At 51.7% G+C, this 16,978-nt stretch overlaps 1 protein-coding gene and 1 long non-coding RNA gene across 2 annotated transcripts; both read left to right on the top strand.

Moving 5' to 3' along the window:
• Positions 1 to 621: 621 nt before the first annotated feature.
• On the top strand, positions 622 to 2,729 carry LOC118611386. The gene is made up of 2 exons (XR_004954300.1): positions 622 to 838; positions 927 to 2,729. It is a non-coding gene; the product is annotated as an uncharacterized LOC118611386 (long non-coding RNA).
• A 2,154-nt stretch (positions 2,730 to 4,883) lies between these two features.
• TSKS (testis specific serine kinase substrate) lies at positions 4,884 to 16,809 on the top strand. The gene is made up of 11 exons (XM_016122323.2): positions 4,884 to 5,053; positions 5,388 to 5,613; positions 11,769 to 11,864; positions 12,075 to 12,158; positions 12,474 to 12,557; positions 13,122 to 13,408; positions 13,834 to 14,028; positions 14,409 to 14,582; positions 15,247 to 15,382; positions 16,375 to 16,499; positions 16,630 to 16,809. The coding sequence occupies exons 1-11, from the start codon at positions 4,884 to 4,886 to the stop codon at positions 16,784 to 16,786; spliced, it is 1,734 nt and encodes a 577-aa protein (XP_015977809.1). The 3' UTR covers positions 16,787 to 16,809.
• Positions 16,810 to 16,978: the final 169 nt, after the last annotated feature.

The raw sequence follows: 16,978 nt of genomic DNA, 5'->3' as shown, positions 1-16,978 counted from the left end.
GGCGAGCAGGCGGGCTAGCAGGCCGCAGCTCCGCCCCCAACCCCTCCCCTCCCCGCCGCCTGAGCTCTCCGCCGTCCATTGGTTCTAGTTGCTGCCGCTCAGACGCAGACTCTCCCCCGCACCCTCTCTCACTGGCTGTAGGACAAAGGCACGCCGCTACGATTGGTCCAGCGCCCCGCTATTTCCGTTCGGGAGCAGGGAGAAGGCGTTGCCTGAGAAGTGGGCGGTGTTTGGGTACGTATTATTGGACCGCCCCCCGCACGGCCGGGTGCGGTAGTGATTGGCTCCAGACACTCTCCTGCCCCGGAGGGATTGACGTGAAGGCAGGAGGGGGAATCAGGCTTGAGGAGGCGGGGCTTGTGCTGACTGAGACCAATGAACGTGTAGATCGCCCTCTGAGGCGTCGCCGATTCGCCGGAACCGTCCTACTCCCGCCCCCGAAGGGGCGGTTGTTTGGGCGGGAGGAGGGCGATGAAAGGTGGAGAAGGATGGGGAAGGGAGGGCGTCACTCTGCTGGGCCGGGATAGGTGGAGCGTCGCCTGCAATTCCCTGCTGCAGAGAAGGGAATGGGCGGGGCAAGAAAGCGTGCGTTTTATACTGCGCAAGCGTGTTTCCGTTCCCCTTTCTTCGCACCCTCTCCGCCTCCGGCTCCTGGAATCTTGCAAGAGACCTCCCTCCTCGCCCCTCTCCCTTATCCAGCGGCCCGGAAGTTGAGACCTAACTTGTCAGGAAACCAAGAATCCCAGGGGACAGGAGACAGTAATTCAAGTCTAGTCCCATTAATCAGAGGTTAAAACTGAGGCCCAGAGCGGTTGAATGACCAAGGTCACAGAGCTAGGTAGTGTCAGAGCTGGGATTTAAACTGTATTTTTGGCTCTTAACCGATTTTCAATACACAATGTTTTTTTTGTTTGTTTGTTTTGCAGTGATAACGCCATTATATGGATATCAAGTCAAAATTCTGAATCTCCCTCCAGTAGACGTGGCGTTGCTGAGCAAGAATCGTTGAAAGAAAGGTACACGTGAAACTGGCCTAAGCACCACCCTTCAGCATCACAAAAACCCGCTTTAGTTAACTGGCAAAACCTCCTGAACTCCAACGTCTCGAGATCTTGAGAAATTTGGGGCAAAGGGTACTGGAAGAGTCCATCTCTGTCACCGAGGAGCTAAACCCCACCCACCACCCTTTTCTAATCTCAGAAGCCTAAGATACTTGGACTGAGCCTTGGGGGAGTGTCCTGGCTCCTGGGAACGTCCACTCTGAGTCCTGAGAGGGGGGCGCGGTCAGAGAACTGCTCCTCCCCCATTCAATGGATTTGTCCATTCGGGTTTCCAGGAATGGGGCTTGGGAAAGTCCATTCTGACTTCTAGGAGGACAGCCATCACTTAGCTGTTTTAGTGACCAAGAGAGTCCATTACTAATAAGAGTTGGAGGGTGCTATCTGCCCGTAAAGGACAGAGAACAGACCCATTAAAAACAACAACACACAAATTATTAAGACTAGGAGTTGGAAACAGCCCTTTTTATGGAAGATTGGTTAAGGATCCGAGGACTGGAGAAGTCCATTCGTGACTTGAAAGGATGCACTTTATCCCTGAGGATAATGCCGTTAAAAAAAAAGAAAAAAAACACACACACACACACACATAGTAGTGGGGGTTCTAACTTGTCTGTTTTTTGAGGGTTGTTAAGGGAGACATCCAGAGTCCCAAGAACAAAAACCTGTCTCTACCAAATGGGGGAAAAGGCACGCCTCTTTCAGGCCTCAACTCTCCACCTCGGTCTCCCCAACCACTTCCAACCCTTCACACAGCCCCACCCGGGATCAGATGGAGTTAGTTCTGAGTTCTTGGTGTGGGTAGCTGGTGGAACTCCGTCTTTTCCCTACTCCTTCCAGAGCCCATGAATTAGCCAAAACTTAATTTTTAAGACAGGGCCTAAAGCAAAGGCACCAGAGAAGTTAGATTGGGAAGGAAGGCAAACTTCTGGAAAACCTGGGACTAGTAGATCCTGCATGGGAGACATAAGTATACAGTGGGTGCCACAGGTATAATTTTCAATTTGCTCCAGCTACGTTAAAAAAGTAAAAAGAAAAGGTGAAATTAATTTTAATAATATATTTTATCTGACCCGATATACCCAAATATTATCAGTTCAACATTTTCAGCGTTCTCATTTTTCTAAGTCTTTGAAATCCTGTTTTTGTTGGTTTGTTTGTTTTTATAGCACATCTTAGTTGAGACTCACCACATAGCAAGTGCTTAGTAGCCACAGGCCATTGGTAGTGGCTGTGATATTGGTCGGCATAGAGTTGTAGGACCAGATTTGAGCAAGACCATTCTTGGGCTCAGAGGCTCAGTGGCTGACCCATTGCCAAATTTTAAGACCAGGCCACACAAACAAGTCCACGTTTGAGGGTCTAGATGAGGTTTGAGCAAGTCCTTTTAGGTTTCACGGCAGAACATTAAGAGGGAACCCCAGAAGCACCTTGAGGAGCTCACGGATTGAACCATCAATAGCTTCTAAGACTCTGACCTGAGCAAGTCAACTCTTGACTTTCTCTAGAAATACTGGACTCACCCCCCAGTCTTTCCAATTTTGGCAAAAAGGCCCTCCATCGATCACCCAAGCACTCACGCTAGAGTGCCTCCTGTCCCTGATCTCAAACCAAGGCCAGACCACGTCCCACAGCCAGCCTCCTCCTTCCATCGCAACTGCCTCACCCCGTGCAGGCCACCATCACTGTCATCTCTTGCCTGGAACCTGCAGTGACATCCCTTGCTGCCCTCCCTGCTCCCATCTTGGCCGCCCATGGTCCATTCTCCACACGAACCCACGTGCTTCTTATGACATCGGTGTCCTTCCCCAGATTAAACACCCCAGTCACACCTCTTAGCCATTCTTACTCTCTAGACACATGCCTACACCCCTACCCCAGCTTCCCCCGTGGCTGCCCCTTCTCCCTCAGATCTCAGCTCTTGGCACTGCTTCCGAGAGAGCTTCTGAAATCAGGAACTTAGGAACTTAATGTAAGCCCTCCCCACCCTCCCTAACGTGTTCGATCTCAAACACATTATCAAGTATTTTTTAAAAAAGATACAATATATGGTAACAGAAGGAAACTAGACTTGAGATAGTGAGCTCAAAATAGAGTATACAGATGTTGAATTATAATGTTCTACACCTGGATGTTATATATTGTCATCAACCAACATTACCAGAATAAATTTTTTTTTTAAACACCTACAGCACCTGGTCTTCCTAGGTGGTCTCCCATCCAAGTACTGCTTAGCTTCTGAGATCAGGCACATTCAGGGTGGCATGGCCGTAGACCAGAATAAATTTAATAAAAGAGAAAGAATGCAAATAAAATATTAAAAATTTTGTTATATATACCCCAAAGCAGAGGGTATATATACCCATATTCCCAGCTCCAACAATGACCAACACGGACCTTTATTGTTCCATCCGCAACCCCTCCCCACCTGGGCTGGATTATTTTAAAGCAAGCCCACTCATCACACCATTTCATCCCCATTGCCCAGTTTCCCGCCCAAAATTTCATTATGAAAATGTCCAAATATTCACAAAGTTGAAACGACCACACAACGAGCTCCCACGTACACCCACCCACCCACCTGAGTTCCGCCATTAACATTTCACTCCGCTGCACATTCACCCATCCAGTGACATTCTCTCTCCATCCATGAACCCCCTGTGTGTGTCTGATGCGTTCGAAGTGAGCTGCAGGCATCAGTGCACTTCAGCGCCGCTGCGGATTGAGCTGTGTCCCTCAAAATGTTGAAGTACTAACCCTGAGACCTGTAAATAAGACTTTATTTGAGAATAGGATCTTTGCGGATGATCAAGTTCAAATGAAGTCATTTGGGTGAACCCTGAGCCAATATGACTGTTTCCTAAAAAAAGGGAAACTCAGACACAGTAGTAGACAGGGTTGGAGACAATACGAAGATGCAGGGGGAAGACGGCCATCTACAAGCTAAGGAATGCCTGGGGCTACCAGAAGCAAGGAGAGAGGCCAGCTACAGATTCTCCCTCACAGCCTCAGAGGGAACCAGCCCTGCCAACGGCTTCATCTGGGACTTCTGTGATTCAAGCCCCTCAGTCCGTGGTACTTTGTTACGGCAGCCCCAGGAGACTAGCACCAAACTCCAAACCTTCATGCTTACCACTGACTATAGTTCCATGTTTATTTCAATTCTTTATTCATAGATAAAATTCAAACACAAATTCGTGCACTGGGGATTAGTGTAAATCGATGAGTTTTGACAAATGCTCACACCACCGTCACCTGGTTCTGATTCTCTTTACATCACTTACCAACATCTGATATTTTTGCGTGTGTTTCTCCCTATTGCCTGCCAGCCCCCTCCCAGCCCCCCACAGAATGCAAGATCCGTCAGGGCTGGGGCTCTACCCTCATTCGCCACCATCTCCCAGAGCCCAGGAAAGTGCTAAGTTCAAGTCCAGGGTACTGCATGAAGAATCAAGTATGAATTCTTGGGATTCTTGGGGGGCTGGGTGACACCCCTGTTAGTCTCAGGGAGAGGGAAGTTGGACTCCTCCTCAGAACCAATGGGCCTGTCCATTGTAAGTTCTGGACTAGAATGAATGACTCCACATGGTTCTGAAGCAGAGGGGCACATCGGGGTAGAAACAGAATCCTGGACAAGGAGGGTTCGCTAAGCCACCCTGGGGGAACAGCTGAGCCAGCACCTCCCTCTGCCCCCGTTCCCCCCCTTAATGAGGCCCAGTGGTTAGGTCCTTTATGAGGCAGGCTTGTAGGGACAGAGACTTTGAGGGTCAGTGGTCAGAGTAGTCTCAGAGGAAGGAGCCCCTGGGAGCAGGCCCCCCACACGCCATGGCAAGCGTGGTGGTGAAGACAATCTGGCAGTCCAAAGAGATCCATGAGGCTGGGGACCCCCCTGCGGGGGTCGAGAGCCGCTCCCAGCTGGTCCCCGAGGTTCCTGGGGGGGTGACCAGCCCAGTCAAGGGCGTCGCGAAGAAAAAGAAGGCTGTGTCGTTCCACGGGTGGGTTTGTCGCACCCTGTCGGGGACGGTCCTAGCGCCCAGCCCTGCGTCCGACAGCGTGCGAGTCCCACTGTGGGTGCTGGAGGAAGGGGAAGGGGAGGAGAGGAGGAGGAAGAGGAGGCAAGAGGGCCTGGGGAAGGAGGAATAAAGAAAGTGGGAGGTAGAGAGGAAGGAGAGAGTGGAGACAGAGGGAGGGAAGTAAAACCGGGAGGAGGGGCATTAAAGGGAAGAAGAAAGAGGTGAGGTTGGAGTCAGGGACAGTGGGGGCGGAGGCAGGAGGGCCACACCCCACCAAGGCCAAGTCTTGACCCTGCTTCCCGGCTCTCCTCCCCAGGGTGGAGCCTCGCATGTCCCATGAGCCAATGCACTGGTGCCTGAATCTCAAGCGGTCCTCAGCCTGCACCAATGTGTCCCTGCTCAACCTGGCTGCCATGGAGCCCACCGACTCCTCGGGGACAGACTCTACCACAGATGACAGAGGCCCACTGGCACTGCCTGTTCCCCCTGCTTCTCCCACTCCACCCTGGGCTCCGGATGACCCAGACATCACAGAAATACTGGTGAGGGGTCCCTGGCCAGGGAAGATGGTCCTCATCCTGGGGGCAGGCAAATACTGGGGGTAGCGGGTTCTTCTTGGTTCCGTCACTCTTCAGAGCCTGGAGGAACTGCCTCCTCCTCCTGTAACAGCCAACTGTGACTCTGTCCATCCTTGCTGAGTGATACCTGCTGCCAGGGAGCAGGCCTTTAGTTCATTCAGTCACTTCCCAATGTCCTGCGTGAAGCTGGGGTCACAGAGAGGAGTCAGGCCAGGTCCAACCCCTGGGGAAGCTCCCAGTCTGGTGGGGACAACAGGCATAGTAGACTGGGGTGATAAAATCCATAATAGAGATAACACTGGTGATCACAGAAAAGGGGCCCTCAAACCAGGCTGGGGGGTATCAGGGAACGCTTCCTGGAGGAGGCAATGTGGGAACTGGACTTCGACGGATGAATAGGAGTTTGCCAAGGGACTCACCTAAGAATCTGGGGCAACGATGGGAGGAGAGCAAGATCTAGGGAGATTTAGAGAATTCCTGACTGAAGCACAGAGTACTATAGCTTGGTCCCTTTAACTCCCCTGCCAACCCCATCCCCTGCCAGGCTTCTCCCCGGCCAGGCCCCAATCCGGGCTGGACGTGGACACTGTGAACTACACTAACAACAATCGCGTTCATAACGATGCTAATAAGACGCATGAGCGTTTACTGAGCACTTTCTGGGTCCCGGGAACCTCAGCTTCCTCATTTGTAAAACTGAGACACGCATGTTTCTTCAATGCCTACGATGTGCCAAGCACTGGTCTAGGAGCAGGAAATATAGCAGTCCCCAAGACAGAGCCCTGCGGATAACCGTACCCACGTCATGAGGTTGCCGTGACAAGTGCAGTTCATTCGTGTAAAACATTTAGCACAAAAGCCAACTAGACACATGGAAAAAGTGTTGGTTGTTATTATGAGTCACCTCCATTTCACAGATGAAGATACTGAAGCCCCAAAAGGTTAAAGGTCACACAGCTCGTAGGCAGGATAGCCAGGCTTAGGAGTCAGCGGGGGGTGGGTGGGGGACACTCTGCATGGATGCAGGCAGTTAAGTCACTGTGGAGGCCCAGCTGGCCATGGTCAAGGAAGACTTTGTAGAAAAGGCAAACCCAAAGACAAGGAAGGCGTTCCAGCTGGAACGGCATGTGCGAAGGGATGGGGGCGGAAGAGAAGAACCCAGGAAAGGAAGGTAACTACAGGTCGCTCCCTGTGGCCAGGTGCGAGAAGTGAGACGGATGAGGCTGAAGAGGGACAGGGCACAGGCCACACGGGCCGAGACACATGGGGACTCTCCCGAGGACAGTGGGGCCATTGAGAGTCCATGGGCGGGGGAGAGAGAGGAGCAACTTGGGCTCTTGGCCTCATTCCCATCCACTGAGCACCTACCATGTGCCAGGCTCTGTGCCACGTCCCTAGGGTGGGGACCTCGTCTTCCTCTCTCAGAAGTTCTGTAAGGGAAGTGGCGTCACTATCAATTTAATGATGAAAAGGAAAATAACTGAGGTCTAGAGGGACGGCATGACCTCTGAGGCTTGTAAGAAGCAGGGCCAGCACCGGGAGCCTAGCAGGATTGACATTAAAGCAAAAGTCCCTTCTCTCCCGAAAAGACTCCTGGGTAGGAGACATTCAAAGGGTAGGGACTGGAGGCAGGGAGGCCCAAGAGGAGGCTGGGCAAGGGTCCAGGGTAGGAGGACCAGATGGAGAAAAGGGAATGGGACAGGCAGATCCCAGCGAGAAAGATGGCCCAGAGTCTACCCCCTCCCCCAGCCAGAACAGCTTCCTCCCTCCCCCCGGGAGTATTACTCAGGCGGCACTTGCAGAGGTCTGCCTCCCACGAGCTGTGTCTGAGTCATGTCCCTCAGCGGATTGTGATGCCTGAAAAAGAGCCCCGAACCGCCAGGATCAAGGCCTGATGCAGCCACCAGCTCGCTCTGGGGCGGGCGGGGAGCATCCGTCCCTACGGGGCCTCTGGTTCTCTGTGAAACAGAAGCAGTAATGATGGCCAATGCCTCCGGGTCCATGCAGGAGCAATGGGGAGGTGGGCAGTGAGAACTCATCGTAGCACTCAGCTACATCAGGGGAGAGAGCTGCAGGTGGGCAGAGAGGAGGGGCGGACCCCCAGAGGGAGGTGAGACAGCCAACGGGAGAAAGAGGTTCGAGAGCCAAGGGGCATAGAAATCCTGATAGAGAGAATGACAAATTCCGGATTGGACAGACACAGCGGGAGAACATGAAACAGACAGCCTCGGCTTCTGTTGTAAGCTCTGACATCTTCACGAGGCCAAAGGACGTGATGGAAAAGGCAGTATTGCTTTTGGAAAAGGTCAATGACTCAAGGCTAAGATGAACGGGATGGGTGGTCTGGCCTCTGCCCTCACCACTCCCCTCTTCAGTGCTCAGTGAAGCTAAAACTCACCTCCAGGGAACCCAGCTGCCCTTTTTTCAAAGAAATATTGACCGGGGGACTTTCTGCTCCCGCCTATGTTCCTTCCAACAGCAGCCCTGAGCAGGTAGCTACACACCCGTCTCCATAGGTAGGGAAACAGACACGAGGAGGTGAGGTCCCCTCTCTGAGGTCCCACAGGTAGTAAGTCAGAGAACTGAGCTGACCCCAGGACTTGCTTTCTAGTTTCCCAGGACAAGCTCCCCATGAGAAACCCAAGACCTTCAGGGTCTTCAGTTTTAAAAGATCAATTTGTGTGTGGGTTAGCTATCGCTGCAAAACAAATTCTCCCAAAACGTTCAACCACAAGCCCGGAGTGGCTTAGCTGGCTGGTTCTGGCTTGGGGTTCCTCATGATTTGGGCAGGGGCTGCAGTCATCTGACAGATTGATTGGGGTTGGAGGTCATCATTCCAAGATGGCACACTCACGTGGATCTCGGTTGGAGGCCTCAGTCTCTGGCCACCTCAGTGGCTGCTTAAGACATGGTGGTCATCATACCACAGAGTAAGAGAGAGACGGCAAGAAGCCACAGTTCCTTTCATGAACTAGTCTCTTAAGTCTCATACCATCACTTCTGCCTTATTCTAGTTACTAGCTTTGTACCACTAAGTTCAGCCAACAAGCAAGTGAGGGGAATAAGGTTCATGTCCAAAAGGAACATCAACAAACTTATGGGCATGTTTGAAACCACCATGGTTTTGTGAAGTTTTTTGTAGATATCTATCATTGGGATGAGGAAGTTCCCTCCTATTTCTAGTTTGTTGAAAGTGTTTTTTTATCATAAAAAAGTGTTGGATTTTGTTAAATGCTTTTTCTCAATTGACATCATTTTTTTCCCTTTTATTCCATTATATGATTTACTATATTAATTTGTATGTCGGGAATAAATCCTACTTGGTTATGGTATATAATCCTTTTTTATATGCTGCTAGATTTGTTTTGTTATGATTTTATCGAAGGTTTTGTGATTGTCTTCAGAAAGGACATTCGTCTGTAGTTTAATTTTCTTGCAAAGTTTTATTTTCTTTGGTTTTGGTATCAGAGTAATACTGGTTTCATGGAACAAGTTAGGAAATGTCCCTTACTCTTCTATTTTTGGGGAAAATTTGAGTTAGATTGGTAGAAATTCTTTTTTAAATGACTGGTATAATTAACCGGCGAAGCAATCTGATACTGGGCTTTCTTTTGTTGGAAGATTTTTTAAATTACTGGCTCAGTCTCTTTACTTGTTATGGATCTATTCAGATGCCCTAGCCTAGTTCTTGAATCACTTTTGGTAGTTTGAGTTTCTCTAAGAAGTTTTCCATTTCATCTAGGTTATCGAACGTGATGGCATACAGTAGTTCATAGCATTCTTTTAACATCCTCTTTCTTTCTGTAAGCTTGGTAGTAACGTCCCTTCTTCCTGATTTTACTAATCTAAGTCTTCTCTCTCATTTTTGTGGTCTAGCTAAAGTTTTCAATTTTGATGACCTTTTTAAAAAAATACTTCTCGTTTTGTTGATTTTATCTACTATTTTTTGTATTCTCTATTTCATTCTTTACCGTTTCCTTCCTTCTACTAGCTCTGGGTTTAGTATGCTAGTCTTTTTCTAGTTTCTTAAGGTGGAAGTTTAGGTTATTAATTCTGAGTTCTTCTTTTTGATGTAGGGTGTTTACAGTACTAAATTTCCCCCAAAGTATTGCTTTCCCTGTATCCCCTAGGTTTGGGTATGCTGTGTTTTCATTTTCCTGCACCCCAAAGTATTTCTTAATTTCCATTATGATTTCTTCTACCCATTGGTTGTTTGAGTGTATTGTTTAATTTCCATCTATTTGTGATTTTGCCTAATTTTTTTCTATTGATTTCTAAACAAATTCTACTGAGGTCATCAAGGTCAGAAAACATACTTTGTATCACCTTAATCCTTTTAAATTTATTGAGACTTGTTTTGAGAACATTTCACATACACCTGAGAAGATTTGTGTATGTATTCTGCCCTTGTTACATGGAGTGTTCTATAGATGTCTTAGGTCTCATTGGATCACAGTGGTCACATTTTCTACCTCGTTGATCTTCTCTCTAATTGTTCTATCCATCATTGAAAGCAAGGTATCGAAATATCAAACAATTACTATGGAATTGCCAATTTCTCCCTTCAATTTGGTCAGTTCTTGCTTCATGTGTTTTGAAGTTCTATTAGGTGCACATATATTTATATTTATAATTGTTATATCTTCTCAATGGCTTGACTCCTAATTCCTTTTGCTAGTTTTTTTTTTTTTTCATTGTTTTTGTGGAAGAGTGGAATTTGGGGGTTCCACCACTTTGCTGATGTCACCTTCATGCAATGTTTTTAATCACACTTGTTCTCCAAAGCACTTACGCAAGAAATAGGTTGTTGTCCCATACCACAATACAAGAAAGTCGTTCCCTTTGCTCTTTGTGTATTAGTTCCAGAACTGAAAGAAACCAAAAGCAGGATGGTTTATTTCTCACATAAAAAGCCTCAACAAATAGAGCAGGTCTGCTCTTTTAAATGCAGCAGGTCACAGGCTCCTGTGTCCTTAATGGCTCAGCTATGAAGTCACAAGTTTGGCTACTGTGACAGAAAGATACAAAATAGCACAGCTTAAACAAGATGGAAAACGTTACCTCTGTGTATAAGAGTCTTCGTAAGTGTTTGGAATTGCATATGGAGGCTCCGCAGTGTTGAGATTCAGGCTTCTTCCTTCGTTTTCCGTCTTGTTCTGTCTTTCGTCTCATGGTCCAAGATGGCTGCCATGGCTTTACCATCAACTTTGCATTCCAACCAGTAGAGAGAAAGAAGTGGGGGCGTTTTCCTTCTTTTCCTTCATAGAAAGCATGCCTGGGAAACTATCTACATTATTCTTACTCACATTCCAAAGGCCAGAACAGCCCCATGGACGCACCTGGCTGCAAGGGAGCCTGTGAAATGTGGCCTTTGGCGGGGAGGTCACGTGCTAGGTTAAGTCTTCTATAAATGTGGAAGAGCTGAGAGTGGATCCTACCGCATACATCGGTCCTGAGCCGGTCCCGCAGGAATCAGAAACTATTTTATGATGATAATAGGTAGATCGATGATCAGAGGCCACATAGTGCCCTGGTTTAAATCAAAGACTCTGGGTTTAAATTCTGACAAGGCCACCTCAGGTACTGTGTACCTGGGAGTACAAGAGACTTTCTGAGCTTCATTCGCCTCACTTGCAGAATGGGCTGAATCACCTCGGAGCTATGGCCGAGAGGAATAAAAGAGAAAATGTATGTAAGAGCTTGGCCTGGTGCGCAGTGAATGCTAGTGTCCGAAAAGAGTCTGATCATTAGAATTCTCCAGTGCCTGGAAAGACAGCGCATGTGTTTTAAGTCTATCGTATTTATGTCTGTGGACCCCAAGGGCATTCATCTCAGTGTTTGGTTGAGCCTATTTCTCTATCCACCCCCCACCCACCACCATGTCTGAGTGTGCCCCCCATCCCCCACTCCCTCCTGGTCCAACTTATTTTTCTCCCCATCTGCCAAGCAGAAAACACATCCACCCCTGGTTTTATGGCACAGGGATCAGAGAGGTGCGGCCCTGGCCCAAAATGCCAACCCAAGTGTGAAGCAAGGCCCCACTCAGGTCTAGAGTTTTCCTTGGGGTTGGGGTTTGCACCCACACACCCATGACCTCCCTGTCTCCTATCCTTCCCCAGAGTGGGGTCAACAGTGGATTGGTCCGCGCCAAAGACTCTATCACCAGCCTGAAGGAAAAGACCACCCGGGTGAATCAGCATGTGCAGACACTGCAGGTGTGAGAACGCCCCGCGCCCCCAACACCTCTTCCTCCATGGCCACGCTGCCCTCTTAGAGCCCGCCTCCAACTCATCACATCGCTCCCATAGCCCAGCTGGGGAGGTATAGGCTGAGAAGGAAAAGCAACTTTCCCAGGTCCAGCCTCTCCTCCCCATGGGGTGTTCCCCTCAGGCCCTGGCTAACCCCTCGTCTCTTCCACGCTCCAGAGCGAGTGTTCTGTGCTGAGTGAGAATCTGGAGAGGAGGAGGCAGGAGGCGGAAGAACTGGAAGGGTACTGCAGCCAGCTCAAGGTGAGCCGTTGAGGGGCACGTTTGGGCTGGGCAAAGAGAGTGGACATAGGAAGAGGAGAGGCACGGAGTGGGTGGACATAAGGGAGGTGGGAGGAAGTGGAAACATAACACGGAGAGGTCGAAGGGGGAAGCCATCCTTTTCACCAAAGGAACCTGCCCGGGTCCCATGGGCAGACCACGAAGCAGAGGGCAAACGCTGGGGGAGAAGCCGGCGTGTCTACATGCCGCCTCAGAGCCCAAGTGGAAACGGGGGAAGGGCTGGGAGGCGGGACTGGAATGGGAAGGCAGGGCCCCCGCCCTGGTGTCCTGACCCAGGAGAACTGCCGGAAGGTGACCCGGTCGGTGGAAGATGCTGAGATAAAAACCAACGTCCTGAAGCAGAACTCAGCCCTGCTGGAGGTATGGCGGTGCGGGGGGATGGGGTGGGGGGAGAGTCCCAGGGTTTGGTGAGAGGATCAGGGGCTTGAGGTTCTTGAGGTAGACTCCAGGTGTAACTTCGCACCCTGCCGCTGCCACCACCACACTGCCCCTGTGTGTTGTTCATGGTCACACTTCTCGGTGCACAGACACGTTCAGGTGCGAGAGAGAGACCTGTGTGGGCCCTTGAGTGGGAATGCCCATCCTGCCCACTAATTTCCCAGCGAAATATGGGAAAAGCCTCAGTAGTTCTTCCTTTGGTACCCTGAAGGTTTAGACTGGGGTGGAGGGCTGGACGGAGACAGAGAGGCAGCCAATAGGAGGTAAAAGTGAGTTGGACTCCAGCTCGGCTTCAAACAGGACCAACGTCCCCAGGAACAGCAAGTGGGAGTCCATTTAGACTTCGAGCAGGACCTCCCAATACCCCAGCCCCCACATCCATTTACTTTGCAATCTGGGAGATTCGTTTGCTGGATTTGGGGATAAAGGTGGGCGTGGGAGGCGAGGGGCTGGCCGCCGTGACACTGCCCTCCTTCCGTGTTCCAGGAGAAGCTGCGCTACCTCCAGCAGCAGCTGCAGGACGAGACGCCTCGGAGGCAGGAGGCCGAGCTGCACGAGCTGGAGCAGAAGCTTGAGGCCGGTCTCTCCCGGCAGGGCCTCTTCCCGGCTGCCCAGCCCCTAAGCTGCTCCGGCCCTCCTGGGAGCCCCGACGACCCCCCGCGACCACGAGGCCTGGCCATAGGCGGCTGGGGAATGGGGCTCCGATCAGGGGAGAGCCCCACTGTGAGCGAGCAGGAGTTGCAGAAGGTCTCCGCTGGCCTTGAGGAGCTGAGGTGAGCGGGATCCGTGGGTGAAACCTGGAAGATCTTAGGAGACAAGGCCCTAGGGAGTAGAGAGTGCTCTGGCGACCTGGCGGGTCAGGACTCCGAAGAACTGAGTTTTTTTAGTACAAGGCTGGTGGAAGGGAGGTCTGGAGAAACTGAGGCAGTTGGGCTTTTTTTTAAGGGGGGGGATCCTTGAAGGCTTCAAATGCAAGGGGTCAGGGTGAGGGTGTGTTGCGGAGGCAGTCTTGGGGAGCTGATGTGGAGCTGGGGGGCAGGACGAGAGAAGGGTCATATCTAATAAGCGGATAGAGGATATGGGAGGATTCCAAAAGCTAAACAGGACACCAGAACTTGGGGACTGGGTGGGTCATGAGCCATGGACGAGGTCTTGGTGGGGTGGTGCCTTGACCAGTTCCTTTCCTCTGCCCCTCCAGGAGGGAGGTGTCGTCGCTGGCAGCCCGGTGGCATCAGGAGGAGGGGGCGGTACAGGAGGCCCTGCGGCTGCTCGGGGGCCTGGGCGGCAGGCTAGACGGCTTCCTGGGCCAGTGGGAGCGGGCGCAGCGAGAGCAGGCGCAGACGGCGAGGGGCCTGCAAGAGCTACGAGGCCGGGCAGACGAACTGTGCACCTTGTAAGGGCCAAGGCGCAGGGTGGGGCCGTGGGTGGGCGGGGCCTCCAGGCGGGCCAATCAGCCAGGCCTGAGCGATCACGAGAAGAGTGACAGGTGTGGGCTCCAATTAGAGAATAAGGTGGGGTGTGTCATACCTAATTGAGGGGGAAGAGCTGTTGTAGAGAAGAGCTGTTCTATACCTTAAAAGGACAAAGGGAGGAGCCCAGAAGGAATAGGGAAAGCCAATCAGAGGCCAAGGAGGGACATTCCAGACACAAAAGGAGGAGCCAATTAGAGACAGGGCGTGGCAGAGTATGAGGATTAGCTGGAGATGAAGGTGCTAATCATGGGCACAGCCCTGGAGAGGCGACCTCGCAGCACTGGTTACTCTCACGCCTCAGGGTGGAGCGGTCAGCAGTGTCTGTGGCTTCACTGAGGAGCGAAATGGAGGGGCTGGGCCCAGTGAAACCGATTCTAGAGGAACTGGGGCGGCAATTTCAGAGCTCTCGAAGAGGGTCTGACTTCTCCATGAACCTGGACCGGGTCCCCCAAGGTTCCTGTGCCCGCTGTGCCAGGTAAGGGGCCCAGGCCTGGCCTGAAGGTGTATTCTGGGTCAACACATTGAGAGAAATGAGCAGTTTGCAAGAAGGGAGGGGGGTTCATTGTGGGAGACTCGTCATCCCATGCGTGCATTGTAGGACCGGCCAGTCCTGGTGCATTATGGGAGCCATATTTCTTCCCTCCCGCAAGGCAGATTCAGTGTCTTGTGGAACACAAGAAAGACTTGATACATTCGAGCATCCTGGATTTCTAGTGCATTGTGGGAAGGTTGGGATGTGGTACTTGGTGGGAGACTGCGTTTCTCCATGCATTGTGGGGAAAGTGAAGGTGAGACCTTGATGTATTGGAGAGCCAACGATACCATGCTGGGTCCACATTAGGCAGGGGGAGGACTTCCGGTACAATGTGAGATCAAGCTTAACTAGTGCATTGTGGGAAACGTGAGTTTTTGGTAAAGCGAGAGCCATGTGGTGCCCTTGGGGAGTTGGAATCCCCAGGCACTGTGGGAACCAAAAGATGTCTGATGCACTGTAGGCTGGCCCCAGTGCATGGTGAGAAGATTGCATGGGTGCATAGTGGAATCAGGACCTGGGTGGAGGCTGGGCGGGCAGGCATGGGGCATCCTGGGAATGGAGTTGGTACGAGGCGGCCTTCACCTGGTGACTACCCTTCCTCCAGCCAGGGGCAGCAGTTGTCCACGGAGTCCCTGCAGCAGCTGCTGGAGCGAGCGCTGACCCCACTAGTGGACGAAGTGAAGCAGAGGGGCCTGGCTCCCGCCTGCCCCAGCTGCCAGAGGCTACACAAGAAGATTCTGGTACCAGGGATCATTAGCCACCATGCCCCACTTTTCTGTCAGGGCAGGGGGAGGGGAGCTCCAGGCACAAGGTACAGCTGGTGTGTGGCAGGATGGGAAGGGCAGAACGCTGGGCTCTAATGCATTGGGGTGGGAAACAGGTGAGCAGTTTGATGGTAGGTGAGTCATAGGTCAACCTTGGGCGATGGACTTGGGCCCAAAGCATGATGGAACATTGCATCTGGTGCATTGTGAGACACAGAGACAGACGCCAGTCTACAGCTTCATGGAGTATAAGCCTGATTTTCGGTAGACCTCAAGAGAGGCCAAGAGGCCACACATTATATGGCATCACTGAGGTCAGACAGGACCCAGCGCACATAGGTCACAGCAAGCTAGTGCATTACTGGAGATGGAACCCCAGCTCTCCATGGGGTACTGCGCCACAGACTCAAGCCCAGGAGCTGATGGAACTTGAGGCCTGTGCGAATTCTGAAACACAGAGACCTAATGTATTATGGGATACTGCCCTAATGTATGATGGGATGTAAGTGGAGGTGTGTGAGACAGACAAGTCAGGCAGTATGGGACAATGATGTGGCAGAACTATGGGACTAAGACATGATAGGACATGGGCCCTGGCACATTCTGGGAAATAGGGAGCCAAAGCACTGTGGACTACTATGGTGGCAGGTGCTGGACTACCGATAAGGAGGGTGAGGTCTTGTGAATTATGAGATTTGTAAGGTCACATGATGGGATACCGGGATGCATGATGGTTCACAGGCCTTTGGGCACAATACGACAGACGCTGACTTAGTGCTTGCTGGGACATAGATGGCCAGTGCGTTGTGGGATGGTGGGGTCAGTGTCAGGCTGGAGGCATGATGGGATAACCTGGGGGAGGAACTCGGGTCCCATGGGACCTTGCCCCTTGCCCTCCGCGATCCAGCTCCCCCTCCACCCCCAGCCCAGTCAGGCAAGCCCAGCCGCGCCCACACTCCTCTCCCCAGGAGCTGGAGCGCCAGGCCTTGGCCAAACACGTCAGGGCAGAGGCCCTGAGCTCCACCCTTCGGCTGGCCCAAGACGAAGCCCTGCGGGCCAAGAACCTGCTGCTGACGGACAAAATGAAGCCGGAGTGAGGACGGAGGCTGAGGGCATGGGAGGAGGGTGAGGCCTTTGGCACTGGGCCTGAGCTGCCCCTCCCCCACTCCAGCTCTGCAGCATCGGGGCCATCAGCACCCACTCCTCGTGCTCCGTCCTTGCAGGGAGAAGGTAGCCACTCTGGATTATCTACACTTGAAGATGTGCTCCCTCCACGATCAGCTCAGCAACCTGCCACTTGAGGGGTCCACGGGGACAATGGGGGGAGGAAGTGGTGGGGGAACTCCCCCAAAACGTGGAGGCCCAACCCCTGAACAATAAATGGCCCTTCATGCTGGCATGAATCCTGTCTCCTTGATGATACCAAAAGGTGGCTTGCAAACTGGATGCACACCATGTGTGCGCTGTGACTCAGTCCCCAGCCGGCACGCTGTCTCAGTTCCAGGGACACTGCTGACGGTCCAGCTCTTTGGAATGAAATAGGGGATAGAAAAAAGGTTCTGTGGTGCAGTT

Source organism: Rousettus aegyptiacus, unplaced genomic scaffold (genome assembly GCF_014176215.1).
Source record: "Rousettus aegyptiacus isolate mRouAeg1 unplaced genomic scaffold, mRouAeg1.p scaffold_m13_p_14, whole genome shotgun sequence".
In the NCBI taxonomy this organism is placed as follows: Eukaryota; Metazoa; Chordata; class Mammalia; order Chiroptera; family Pteropodidae; genus Rousettus; species Rousettus aegyptiacus.
The sequence above is the reverse complement of the archived record's forward strand: the minus strand, read 5'-3'. Positions and strand labels throughout refer to the sequence as shown.

Excerpts from the sequence above, each read along its gene's own strand:
- TSKS (XM_016122323.2), top strand. The coding sequence starts at position 4,884 with ATGGCAAGCGTGGTGGTGAAGACAATCTGGCAGTCCAAAGAGATCCAT. Across the intron at positions 15,383-16,374 it reads GGCTACACAAGAAGATTCTG|GAGCTGGAGCGCCAGGCCTT; the intron begins GTACCAGGGATC and ends TCCTCTCCCCAG. Across the intron at positions 16,500-16,629 it reads ACGGACAAAATGAAGCCGGA|GGAGAAGGTAGCCACTCTGG; the intron begins GTGAGGACGGAG and ends CCGTCCTTGCAG.